General features: G+C 35.3%; 1 protein-coding gene across 2 annotated transcripts in view; it reads left to right on the top strand.

The window, feature by feature from the left end:
- ME1 (malic enzyme 1) overlaps positions 1-14,673 on the top strand; it is a 226,597-nt gene that overhangs the window by 176,071 nt on the left and 35,853 nt on the right. For both annotated transcript variants that reach the window (XM_054492838.2, XM_054492839.2), the window contains exon 7: positions 7,753-7,862. In XM_054492838.2, the coding sequence (XP_054348813.1) occupies positions 7,753-7,862 (110 nt within the window). The remainder of the gene's footprint in view (positions 1-7,752; positions 7,863-14,673) is intronic.

Raw genomic sequence — 14,673 nt, 5'->3', positions numbered from 1 at the left:
GCTCTCTGAACATAGGAACAGGCAAAGATTTCATGATAAAGATGGCAAAAGCAATCACAACAAAAGCAAAAATGTACAAATGGGATCTAATTAAACTAAAAGCTTTTCCACAGCAAAAAAAAAAAAAAATTTATCAACAGAGTAAACAAAGAACCTACAGAATGGGAGAACATATTTGCAAACTATGGATTTGACAAAGGTCTAATATCCAGAATTTTAAGGAACTTAAATCTACAAGAAAAAACAACCCCATTAAAAAGTAGGCAAAGAACATGAAGAGACACTTTTCAAAAGAACATACATACGGCCAATAAGCATATGAAAAAAAGCTCAATATCACTGATCATTAGAGAAATGCAAATCTAAACCATAATGAGATACCATGTCATACCAGTCAGAATGGCTATTATTAAAAAGTCAAAAAATAACAGATCCTGGCAAGGGTGAGGAGCAAAGGAAATGCTTATACACAGCTGGTGGGAGTGTAAATTAGTTCAGCCATTGTGGAAGCAGTATGGAGATTCCTCAAAGAAATAAAAACAGAAGTACCATTTGACCCAGCAATCCCATTAGTGGATATATATCCAAAAGAATATAAATTATTTTACCACAAAGATACATGCACACATTTTTTTGTTTATTGGAGCACTATTCACAATAGCAAAGACATAGAATCAACCTAAATGCCCATCAGTGATACACTGGATAAAGAAAATGTGGTACTGATACACCATGGAATATTATACAGCCACAAAAAAGAGTGAGAGCACATCCTTTGCAGGAACATGGATGGAGCTGGAGGCCATTATCCCTAGCAAACTAATGCAAGAACAGAAAACCAAGTACTGTGTGTTCTCACTTATAAGTGGGATTTAAAATGATGAGAACACTTGAACACAAAGAGGGGCACAACAGACACTGGGGCCTAGTGTCCATGTGTTCTCATCCCCACCCCAGAGGGTGGAGGATCAGAAGAGGAAGAGGAGCAGTAACTATTGTGTACCAGGCTTAGCATCTAGGTGATAAAATAATCTGTACAACAAACCCCCATGACATGAATTTACCTATAAAACTACCTTGTATATGTACCCCTGAACCTAAAATAAAAGTTTAAAAACAACAACAAAATAATAAAATTAAAATCACAAGGGAAAAAGTTTCATGAATTTTGGAGACAAGGAGGATTTTTTAAAATGTTTTTTAGTAGAATATACTAAATAGCAACTTTAGTTATAAACAGAACTTCAAAATTTTTTGAATTTTAAGGAACTCAGAATCTCTTAGGTTTGCTATTTTTTTTGAAAAGCAGACAACACCTAAACATAGTGATTCTATTTTGCTTGTGATTCTTTTTTTTTTTTTTGGTCCTTGCTATAAATGTTGTGATTTTTTGATACTATAGATGCTTTTTACAGAAATAAATACTAGATAAAAATGGTTGGAAATATTGTTTTAATTATTTATCTCTCATTCTAAAAGAAAAACGATTCATAGTATAACATTTCTTCAAGTCCTTGGTATCATTTTGGAAACAGAGTTGTTTCTTTGAAAGATCAGCAGCAGAGATGTAAATTTAGAAGTAATTTGTGTAAAACATGATTGTCAATTCCTTAAGAATACAAGAAACTTGAGGGGATGAGAATATGGGGGAAAAGAATGGATGATTATGGCTGAATCTTTATCATTTCTACTGTCACAAAGAATAATTAAGAAGTAACAGTAAAATATAATAGAAGGAGTGGTAAGAGAAATGAAAGAACTGTCTAAATGTTACAAAATAATGTGGAAGTAAAGTAGTAGGAGCAAAAGCCATATTGCTATGAAAGAAGTTAACACATCCGTCTTCTTCATTGTTACCTGCAAAGAAGAATTGAATTTGAATGGTTCTTGGCCAGAGATAACTTGTGTCAACTTCAGATTACTTATTCTAGCATTCAAGACCATTTATCATCTGAAATTCAGCAACCAATACTGATCTTCTAAAGTCCTTGAAGCTAATGTTTGTCATCTCCCCAGTACAAACTTTGAGACCTCTATTCTATGATTGATTCTTTACTCCACTCTTTTCCTTATTTGAATTCTACCAAGGGCCCATCTTAAGTCTCACCTAATTCATGTTGTTTTCCCTCAGTCCTTTAGTGATCAGTGTGCCACTGCTTTTGCTTTTAATCTGAACCTCCTTTAAGTTATTTGCTTGCATCCTTTTGTCTTCCCAATGAGACTATTTTGCCAGTGAGCATTTCCAGGGCAAGATCCATGTTTCTTATTTGCTGCTTAATTCATTGAGCACTCTCAAGCTTCAGTACATTATCAAAAGTGAGTAATTTGGAATAAGTTATCCCTAAGGCACTCATCAGAGCTAGTGCACTAGATCTTGAATGTTCCATATGTAATAAATCCTATAAAAACATTTTACTATATCTCAGGAAAAATTAAAACATGCTTGGTTAACCTGGTTACACTGAATTCTTGATCACTTATAATCAAAGAAAGATTAATGTTCTCACCAATATCTGTTCATATATTTCCTATAATAAAAGGACCTGGTATGTTGAATGCATACAAATACTGTTTTGATATTAATAGTTTTATGATAAAATTATAACACCCTTATATTATCAGTGCAATATTTTCAGATGTAAATATGCTCTTCATTTCATTGACTTGATAACTCTGTTGGTGCTCTGTGGTAGCCAGTATATATAGCACTGAGCCCTGTGGTTCAGTCCAGACCTTACCACCTATTAGCAGTATGAACTCAACCATGGCTTTTAATCTTACTGAGTTCATTTGTTTATCTGCTAAATGGATAATACCTTCTTCACTGGGTTGCTGACAGAATTGAGATAATCCCTATAAAGTATGAAGCATAGTGCCTGACACATAGTGCTAGATATAGTGATTAGTCACTGTAATAAGGTATTTGTCAGATTTAACAATGCAAAATCTCTGCAGTTTTTACATGTTAATTTTATGGGTGCTATTTCTGTTAACTTTTAAAACCATTTGCACCTAGTATTTTATGTGGTATTTTGATCATAAAATAGTAGGTTCTTTTCATAGTGATGTAGAACTGAATTGGCTAACTTCTCAGTGTTCCACTACTTATAATTTTATAGTGACAAAGTGGGTTCAAATTGGAACTAACTATCCCTTACGTGGCTTTCTTTTATTATATGATGCAAGATGCTTATATTACAAAATGAATTCAGAATGCCTCTCTCTAAATCTTTAGGAGTCAAATCAGAGTTAACTACCAGGTAGAGAAAAGTCATGAAACTAAAACTGATATATAGTTTCTAAGGGATACTTCTAAAATAAACTTTTGTAAATGATAAGGTATGCTGTACACCATTTTACTACCTATGCCTATTCCCAGATTTCACTTAAGAAAATTATAAATTTATAGTCTGACCACATTGTGTCCTAAACATTGAAGGCAAACCATATTGTAGGGATTTCATTTTAACCACAGAGAAATTCTAACAAGCACAAAACCGCAGAACCAAGTAAGTAGTAGATCCGGGAATAGAATTGAGAAGGCTCTGATTCCTCCTCACATACTGAGACCACAGAGTTCTGCTCCTTCTGAACATAATGACAGCTCATCCAATGCTTCTAGACCACCAGTATATGATACATTAGGAGCAAACCGTATGACAGCACTCTCCAAAGGCTCACAGTCTTTACTTTCTAAAGGTCTGCTTAGAAACCAGAGAAGCAGAAGAGCCATTACAAGCACCTCATGATTATTGACTGATATTTGTGTTTGGGGTACTTAGTCGCTATGACGAAGTTTGCTTCTCTGCTAGGTTACAAAAATGTAGTAATTTGTAACCATAGAAATGATTTTACCAGTTTTTAGTAACATTTTTGTAATTATTAATACAGCTAGCTAAAGTGTTTCCTTGGAGGATGAACGGCATCATACATAAAAGGAGTAGAAAAAGTTTATGTTCCCTTCAGAATTGACCCCCCTATCCCATTTTACTTTTAAATTGTTGCTTCTTTTTGTCTTTAGTGATTTACAGAGCGCTGAAATGGTTGTTCTAAATATTTTGTCTTGCAATATCGTTGCTGTTTAGGGAATGAATTTGCCAACTTCTTCACTCTGTCATGCTAGAAGTAGATTTATTTTTATTACTGTTTTATGTGGATAAAAATTGCTTGTATTTCCCTACATTTTACCATTTTATTATACATAGGCCTTTTAAACTGGGATTATTTTTGTTCTTTCTGAAATATACCTTTTAGAAGTTTCTTTAGTAAAAGTCTTTTGATTTTTATTTATCTAAAGATGTCTTAATTGTATTTATTTTTTAATTATTATACTTTAAGTTCTGGGGTACATGTGCCAAATGTGCAGGTTTGTTACATAGGTATACATGCACCACGGTGGTTTGCTGCACCCATCAACCCATCATCTACATTAGGTATTTCTCCTAATGTTATCCCTCCCCTAGCCCCACACCCCCAAACAGGCCCCATGTGTGATGTTCCCCTCCCTGTGTCTATGTGTTCTCATTGTTCAACTCCCACTTATGAGCGACAACATGCTGTGTTTGGTTTTCTCTTCCTGTGTTAGTTTGCTGAGAATGATGGTTTCCAGCTTCATCCATGTCCTTGCAAAGGACATGAACTCATCCTTTTTTATGGCTGCATAGTATTTCATGGCATATATGTGCCTCATTTTCTTTATCCAGGCTATCATTGATGGGCATTTGGGTTTGTCCCAAGTCTTTGCTATTGTGAATAGTCCTGCAATAAACACACATGTGCGTGTGTCTTTATAGTAGAATGGTTTATAATCCTTTGGGTATATACCCAGTAATGGGATTTCTGGGTCAAATGGGATTTCTGATTCTAGATCCTTGAAGAATCGTCACACTGTTTTCCACAATGGTGGAACTAATTAACACTCCCATTAATAGTGTAAAAGCGTTCCTATTTCTCCACATCCTTTGCAGCTTCTGTTGTTTCCTAACTTTTTAATGATCACCATTCTAACTGGCGTGAGATGGTATCTCATTGTGGTTTTGATGTGCATTTCTCTAATGACCAGTGATGTGAGCTTTTTCTTCATATGTTTGTTGGCTGCATAAACCTTACTGTTGAAAAATAGCTTTGTCTAGGATGACAGTTATTTTCTCTTAGGCCTTTGAGAATATTATTTACCTGCCTATGGCTTCTATTGTTACTATTAAATAATTTTTTAAAATCTGTAGATTTTTAAGTGGCTATAGAGTACTTATGTGCCAGTCATTGCAATGAGCACTTAACGTTTATCACTTCATTTAATCCTGCTAACAGCCTTATGGTAATAGGCTGTTACTATTCTCATTTTTCTGATAGGAAATCAGAGGCACAGAACAGTTAAGGATGCACGGTATGTAAGGAGGACAAGATTGATCCCAGGAGCTCTGACTCCAGAGCCTATGCTTATAAACCAGTATGACAGCCAAGTAAATACTTAAAAAGAAGGATAAAAGATGATTAACAGTACTAAATATTAAAATTACTATAAAGCTGTAGGAATTAAAGCAGGGAGGTATTTTTTTCTTGATAGATTAGTAAGACTAATCATTACTGTTAGACTATCATTACTGAGCAGTACTGATGTGGTATACCTGTGTGCCTGTTTCCTCATCTATTGGATGAGAATAATAATAGTACTTACTTCATAGAGTGGTTGTGAAGAGTAAGTGTGTGTGTGTAATATCTTATAAAGGAAAACATATTTGTTGTCATCAGTAGTAGTATAATAAAATAGGAAAGCACAGAAACAGACCCTACTATATATCAGAATATAGTATCTAATTATAGGTGATGAGGAGAAGGATGGACTGTTAAATAAATGGTGCTGACATAGTTGGGTGATTATATGGAAAACAGAAATTTTGGTATAGCTTGTTTTTTTAATCTATGGCCTAACAGTAAAAGTATACCAGATTTAGAGGTTAACTATTTTCTAAATCTATAATATAATTAGAGGAAATTTTTCATTAATAGTTAAATAAATATATGTAGAGGAGACTGTTATAAGCATTTCATCAAAGGAGAAACCATAAATAAAAGGATTGAAAGATCTAACCACATAAAAATTTAAAATTTATTTGGTGAAAACAATTAGGAACACTGTCTAAATAATTAATGGCACAGTGTACTAGATTGCAATGTATATAACAGAAGGTACTATTCTTATGAAATAATAAAGAAAACAACTATAACAATAGAAAAATGAACAAGTGAACATAGAATCTTCCAGAAAGAATTACAAATGACGAGTAGACATAGAAAAAGATGCTAGGCTACACTAGTAATAAAAAAAAAAAAAGTTAACACCAGTTTTCACCTGTGAATTTTACAGTAATTTGAAAAGAGAGTCTACCCAAGATAAATATGTAATTATATATAAATTAACATAACTGAAGGGAAATAAAAGACTTACAGAGTTTTTTTATTGTATCAGAAGAAAAAGAGAGAAAAATCATCTGCTTTGTGATATCGAGGGGTAGTGGTTTGAGACTGTCCTTGAATTATAATGTTGACAAGAAGTGAGAAATGAGTGCAAGGTTTAACATTCTCTGTTCTGAGAGGTTTGACATCGGGGGAAGAAATATAAGTAGCTATAGCTTTGATTTTGTCATGGTCAAGGGAGGTGGTCTTAAAATCAGGTAGTCCTGAAAATGCTTGGGGACAGGAAAGGACCAGTGGTAAAGGAGAAATTGCAGCTGTTAGTACAAAGAGGTGCAGTTGATTCAGTAAGGTCCATAGGGAGGTTCAAAACAAGGAAGCAAGAATAATTCTCACAAGTTGAGGAAGAAAATAGAAATAAAAGCACAAAATATTTTAATGTAGGGGAAAACTGAGAAGGTTAATATTGTTCTCCCAACCATTGATCTTAGTGAGGTAGTGACTGGTAAGGGACTTGGGAGACCAGCAGAATAAAAGGTTTGTAAAAGCTGCTGCTATGGTCTAATCATTACTATTACATGTTAAGTTGTATATGTTGAAATGTAGTCGCCATTGTGAAAGTATTAAGAGATGGGACCTTTTGGGAAGTGATTAAGCCATGAGGTCTCAACCTTCATGAATGTTTTATCAGTGCCCTAATAAAAGAGACTGAAGAAAGCATGTTTACCCATGAAGCTAGACGGGAGGAATGGAAGGGCCACAATGAAGATCTGACCGTATCTTTCACTACACCCTTACATTTACTACCACATTATAGCCAAATAGGGCTTTTAAACCATTTTTTAAACAATTTTTCTTTTTTATCTTTTACCTCAGTTATTTTGCTTCTATTTTTCCTCAGCTTATAAAACCCCACATCTCTACTTTTGAAATTATAACCATTCATTAAAACTCAGTTCATTTGTTGCTTTGTCTTTGATCACAGCCAGAAGTGATATCTATCTTCGGAACACCTATCATTCTTTGTTTATACCACTTTTATATTACGTCTTATTTACTTCAAAAATTTTTGTTTCTACTAAAAGTTAAATTCCTTAAGGAAAGGGAACATATTTTGGTCATTTTATGTTATTTCACAGTGGCAACACAATGCCTTTTCTGTAGTAAGCATGTAAATATTTGCTGAACAGATATTATATTACATATTTATACTTAAGCAGCAAGATAGAACCTTTAAAAGGAAATAATGTTTTCCTATTTCTATGGGCTAATTTTAAAAGTTTATTTTTAAATAGCATTTTATTAGCCTCTTCTAATATGAATGTTTTTGTCCCATAGGTATGGCATGAATTGCCTTATTCAGTTTGAAGATTTTGCCAATGTGAATGCATTTCGTCTCCTGAACAAGTATCGAAACCAGTATTGCACATTCAATGATGATATTCAAGGTAACAAAATTTTCACTGCATATGGATCAATAACATGTCTGAAATTAGTTCATAATTGTAATAATGCTTCAAATTCAATCAATATATACTGAGTACCTTTTAAATTCCAGGAATTATGCTTGCTGATGTTACATATTATTTCTCATCTAGTTGCATATATTTGAGAAAAGTACTCTCTGACTGTATAATATACCATATTATCCACTAGCTAGAAATGGGCTCCAAGAAATCTGACAAAATCCCTGGTGATTATGGCTAAACAAAGAATGAAATGTATGAGACCATATTATTCATTGTTTAAAAATAAAAGTGTACATACTTCTCTCTTCAGCCTATCTTAGCCACAATTTTTATGCTTTACCCCAGTAGGAGCTGCCTTTATGTAGTATGCTGCATTTTGCTATTTGTCTTTGATTGTAGATGCTTGGCTACCTGCTTTTGTCTAAGCTGCCAAATTTTTTCCTCTTTAAGCTCTAGTTTTTTAGTCCTCTCCAGATCCATGCAGAGCCCACCCTGCAATACACATGTCTTACTATGAGAATCTTACGGATTCTGTTTCATTATTGGAAGGTAGGAGGAAGCACAGGTAGATGTGCTGAGGAGAAATGCCGTAAAGAGGTTTTGCAACTTGAAATAAGATTGCAAATGGCTTCCATTTCACTAATTCCAATGAATGTTTTTCAGTGTTTATCTTATTTGAATTTTCAGCAGCATTCCACATTGTTGACTCACCTTGTTTCTTGAAATACTCTTTTCTGTTGGCTTCCATGTCAGGGCATTCTGCTGGTTTCTTCTTACCTCTTTGGCTGTTTGCCTTTTCTTTTTCTTCTGCAGGTTCATCCTTTCCTGTCTAGCTATTAAATGACAAAACACTTCATTTTTAAATGACCTGCTCAGTGCCAGGTCCTTTTCTTTTTGTTCTGCTATATGTTCTTAGGTATATACTCAGGTCCATACATTCAATTAGCAAATTTATATTGCTAGCCCAGAATTCTTTGTATTCCAGGTCTATATACCCATGTCTTTATTTAAAATCTCCACTTAGGCACCTATAATCCCAGCACTTTGAGAGGCCAAGGCAGGCAGATCGCTTGAGCATAGGAGTTCAAGACCATCCTGGGCAACATGGCGAAACCCATGTTTCCATACAAAATTTAGCCTGGCATGATGGTGTGTGCCTGTAGTCCCATATACTCAGGAGGCTGAGGTGGGAAGGATTGAATCCCTTGAGCCCAGGAGGTCAAAGCTGCAGTAAGCCATGATCATGCCACTGCACTCCAGCCTGTGTGACAGAGCCAGGCCCTGTCTCGAACAACAACAACAACAACAACAAAACTCCTGCTGTATATCTCAAAATTATCTCATACTTAACCTACTCCCAAATCAAACTCTTATTTCCCCTCCAAACCTGACCTTCTTCCAGTGTTCTCCTTTTCAGTGAATTGCTGATAGCTCGCTCTTCAGCTTTCCCACCAAATACAGTCTATCACTAAACCTTTCTCATTTCCTATCATCAAAATCTGTGTTTTTCATAGATTTCTCCTCATCACCCCAGTGTAAATTACTATCATGTAAGTAATCTATCCACATTTACTCTTGCTTCCCCTTCTTATATGTTTTCTGCATAATATCTCTACAATTTGTCAGATGTAGATCTAAGTGCTGAGGCTTTTGTGGTGAACAGAGATAGTTTTCTTTTTCCTATAGAAATCTGATCTTATTATTTCTTCCTCAAAATAATTTGATGGATTTTCATTGTACTTAGGATAAGATGAAAATCCTGAATGTAACCCAAAATGCATGGTCTGACCCCTGTTTCTCTCTTCACCCATTCTAGCCACACTTCCTTTCTCAGGTCCTGAAATGAGCCAGGTTTCTTCTTATTTAAGGATCTAGCCAAATGTTGATCTCTCATCCTAGAATACCCTTTCTTCCCCTCTTCAAATCTCATCTCAATTATGACATTCATCAGTAAACCCTTCTGAATTTCTGGGTCTGGGTCAATTCCACCTCATAGGTTGCCATAGCACTAATTATTTTTCTTTTTTCCTTATCATAGTAGCATTTTTATATATTTATGCAATTTTTTTTTTTTTTGAGACAGAGTCTTGCTCTATTGCCCGGGCTGGAGTGCAGTGGTGCAATCTTGGCTCACTGCAACCTCTGCTCCTGGATTCCAGTGATTCTCTTGCCTCAGCCTCCTGAGTAGCTGGGATTATAGGTGCATGTCACTGAGCCTGGCTAATTTTTGTATTTTTAGTAGAGATGGGTTTTTGCCACATTGGCCAGGCTGGTCTCGAGCTCCTGAATGCAAGTGATCTGCCCGCCTCAGCCTCCCAAAGTGGTGGGATTACAGGCATAAGCCACCATGCCTGACCTATTTATGCAATTAAAAAAAATAGTATCTCCATTCCAACTAAATTTTAAGCTCTGTGAAGGCAGAGAACATGGCTATTTTGTTCATCACTGTATCATTAACTTGTCATTAACATAGTCCCAAGCCCACAGAAAGTATTTAATGTTAGTGGAACGAATCAATGTAATATGTCTAAAGCAGGGGTTGGCAAAGTACAGCCTGTGAGCCAAATCTAGCCACTGCCTGTTTTTGTAAAGTTATTGCAACAAAGCCATGCCCACTTGTTTATATATTGTTTACAGTGGCTTTCATGCCATAATAGCAGAATTAAGTCTGGGATAGACACTGAATGGTACACAAGCCCTAAAATATTTACTATATTGCCTTCTATGAAAACAGTTTGCCAACCTTTGGTCTAAAGAATTAAACATGAAGGAGTTGGTGAGCGCTGAACTAAGGAGTTGGTAGGTTGGCTTGGGTAGGTTTGCATTTGGAAAGATTATTCACACTGTCTTCAGTCTAGAGAACAGGATTGAATTGGAGCACATTTGAAGGCTGTTGCTGAAATCTATGATGGTGGCATCTTGCTCTAAGAAAGTGCTAGTGAAGTTAGAAGTAGACAGGTAACTAGTTGTTGATAGTGAAGGTGAGGAAGGAGCCAAAGATGGAGCCTAGGCTTTTGCCTTGAAGAACTAGAAGAATGGCAGGGCAGTAACTGAGATGGATAAAGTGAGAGACACTCTTAAATGCAGATGTTAAGAGCATGGACTATAGAGTCACACTGATTTGCTTTGCCCTTTACTAGCTACGGACTTTGACCAATTTACATAACCTCTCTGTGTTTAATTTCTTACCTATGGCAGAAAGTTACATAACAGCTTCTATTTTTTAATTTGAAACAATAGATCAGAAGTTTGAGCAAAACAAAAAATATATGTAATAGCCTCCAATTTTTCTTTGAAATAACAGGATTGGAAGTTTGAGGAAAATAAAAAAAAAAAACAGATCTGAAAGAACTATTGTAGAGAACTAGAGAGCCAACGGACTATGAAACATAAAAGGATTCAGTCAGCGGACATTGAAGATTCAGCTGAAATTAACACTGTAAATGTATCATGATGCTGGCTGAGCAGCTTGAGTTCAGCAGTTCAGGAATAGGCAAGGCCACAATGAACAGCTGGATTCATCTATGTTAGATATTTTATTGTGTTTGTGCAAAGAAAGGACAATGAGATAAAAGCTAAGGTTAAAATGATGACCGTGACACTAAGCTAGATAGGGAAGAAAGTGAAGATAAAAAGACTGTTAGATGGGGGAAATGCCTAGACATTCCAATGGGGTTGAAGAATGGGAATAATAAGGATGATTGAATTAGAGGCCTGGGAAGATAGGAGACTGTAGACCACGAGTAAAGTATTCTAATATAGTACTTTCACGGATTGGTTCTGAGTGATGGCAAGCACAAGATGAAATGTAGAAGGAAGTCGGTCGAAGTGGAATAAAGGTGAATGCTATTGGAAATGCGGTGATCAAAGAAAGTTTAAATGTAAAATGGGGATGATAATGTTTCTCTCATGGAGTTTACATTGAGGACAAAATAATTATTTGTAGAAATACCCTATAAACGGAAAGGTACTTTATAAATAATAATTTTTAGGCCAGGCACAGTGGCTCACACCTGTAATCCCAGCACTTTGGGAGACCAAGGCAGGCAGATCACGAAGTCAGGAGTTCGAGACCAGCCTGGCCAATGTGGTGAAGCCACATCTCTACTAAAAATACAAAAATTAGCTCGGCATGGTGGCACATACCCGTAGTCCCAGCTACTCGGGAGGCCCTTGAACCCGGGTGGTGGAGGTTTCAGCGAGCTGAGATCATGCCACGCACTCTAGCCTGGGCAACAGAGTAAGACTCCATCTCAAAAAAAAGAAAAAATAAAAAAAGTATATATATAATAATTTTTAAAATTCACCATGCTTAAGTATTTAGTATGGCAGCTATATACATTTAACAGCTTTAAAAATCCTGAGTCTTTATTTCTTTTGAGATACATGAAAGTAATTGGTCAAGTCTTTCTTTTCCCCAAATTCTTTGTGATGTTAATTACATTGTTCCTTCAGTGCCAATTTTCATGACACAGATGCCTAAGTTAAGTAAACTGTGTTTTATTCTTTTTTATATTAAATTTCTTTTTGAGTATTCATGAAAAGCGAATATAGGATTTCAGAAATGGAATAATCTGGAAATTTCCAGGTGTTAAGAATTGTGAGCTATAGAAAGATAGCCTGATTTTAATATTATTTGCATTAGTCTATTTTCACACTGCTACAGAGAACTTTCCTGAGACTGGGTAATTTATATAAAGGAAAGAGGTTTAATTGACTCACACTTTCTCATGGCTGAGGAGGCCTCAGGAAACTTACAATCATCATAGAAGGCAAAGGGGAAGCAAGCACCTTCTTCACAAGGCAACAGGAGAGAGATGAAAGAAGGAAGAACTTCCAAACACTTATAAAACCATTAGGTCTCGTGAGAACTCACTCACTATCACAAGAACAGCATGGGTGAAACCGCCCCCATGATCCAATCACCTCCCTCCCTCGACACGTGGGAACTACAGGTCCCTCCCTCAACATGTGGAGATTACAACTCGAGATGAGATTTGGGTGGGGACACAGAGCCAAACCGTATCAGTATTGCATACTAACTTGAAGATACCATGTATAATAGTGATAAAGTGCCTTTGGTGCTACAAACACATGCTTTGTAGACCAGTGTTTTTAAGTCACTTGTCAATTCATTTTGCAGTGTTCTCTAAAACAGCCACCAGTAAACTGTTGAACAAAACTACAGAATTCCTTTAATATTGTGTATCTTCTGATTTTGTGGGTATCATGTAAATGTCCATACAAAGTTAAAGACCAGTATTAAATAATTTCAAATTATCATGTAGAGTTAATAGGATTCAGTTTAAGAAAACGAATGCTAAATTCAAATTATCAAACAAAACAAGCAATTAGGGTCAGGATTTCTATCCATCAAGGCCAGGAATTTAGAGGTCAGGCTCTGGGGTACATCAGAATTAAAGGCTGGAGCACAGGATATCAGAAGCAAGAGCCAAGCCTAGGTCAAGAGCAGTGCATGAAGGAGCCCTGAGGATCCACAGCAGAATATGCCCCCCAAGCAGGTCACCACAATGGAGGCATTAAATAACTAGTTTTTCACGACTAATTCAACCAAAAATATAATCTGCACATATATAGTCTATTTATTTCCATATAGGAATTTTAAAGTATTACTGCCTTAGGAAATGAAAAGATAGGTTTGAGAAAAATATGTCTAATCTCTGACTAGAGAAAACCTTTGGCAAGTTATTGGGGTTCTGACTAGAAATGACCAAACCATTTTGTGCACGTCATGCAAAATTGTGCCCTTATGACACAGTTTCTCCGTATGGTTCCTTTTTACCTTTTTAACCTTATATTCTTACCATTATGCCCACAGATGTAATACTTTCCTCTCTGCAGGCACAGAAATTGCATTCCAGTGCCAACAAAAATGATTATCTAACCATTACAGCCTTACCATGTAAATAAATGTGTTTACACTGGACCCTTGGGTGGACTCTTTTCTTTTTTTTTTTTTTAACAGATGTGTTATTTAAAGATATGATTTATGAAAAGTATTTGATTAAAATTGTATATGCTTAGAATTCTACTAAGTTAGTTATCTAAAATAACCTTAAATAATATGGATTTTGGTTCAAAATGTATTTTAGACATGAATGCGTTCTCATTATAAATTATTTTAAACTGGAAAAAATGCACAAATTGAATCTATTAAGAAATTGGCCACATAATTATATAATCTGAAGACAAACAGAATTCAGCAAATTCAGACTGAAAAGAATAAGGTTTCAACCTCTAGTTGTTTAAAATAAGCTAGAAAAAGAAATTTTTCTTCTCATAGTAGCCTCTGGAATGGCTACTCTGTAACATGACACTCTAAATATTGCACATAGAAATTCTTGCCATAATAAACTAGTTTGACTTGTTAGTATTTTAAAAAATACATTTAATATATTAGGCTACATTTTTGTAAATATAGTGAAATCTTATACTGAATGCTTTGATAATTGAAAAGATCAAAATCAGACATGGTAGAACAGATATTCACAAAAGGATACCATGGCCAGTAAACATATTTTTGGAGTTTAGCCTTACTATTAAGTTTTTAAAAATTTATGAAACAGCAAGTGAGAAACTGATTTTCTCTATCAAGCTAGCAAAGATTTTTGTTATAAACCCAACTGTTAATGATGCTTTTAGAAAATGAGCACTTGCATACATTGATGGTAGAAGTATAGACTGATACAACTTTTGGAGAGCCAGTTTGTGTCAAAAACCTAAGAACATGCAGATCTTTACCTGATACAATTCTTTTGTACAAGTTTAT

The sequence above is a fragment of the Pongo pygmaeus genome, chromosome 5 (genome assembly GCF_028885625.2).
Source record: "Pongo pygmaeus isolate AG05252 chromosome 5, NHGRI_mPonPyg2-v2.0_pri, whole genome shotgun sequence".
Lineage (NCBI taxonomy): Eukaryota > Metazoa > Chordata > Mammalia > Primates > Hominidae > Pongo > Pongo pygmaeus.
Note: the sequence above shows the minus strand (reverse complement) of the source record. Positions and strands in the feature narration are given on the sequence as shown.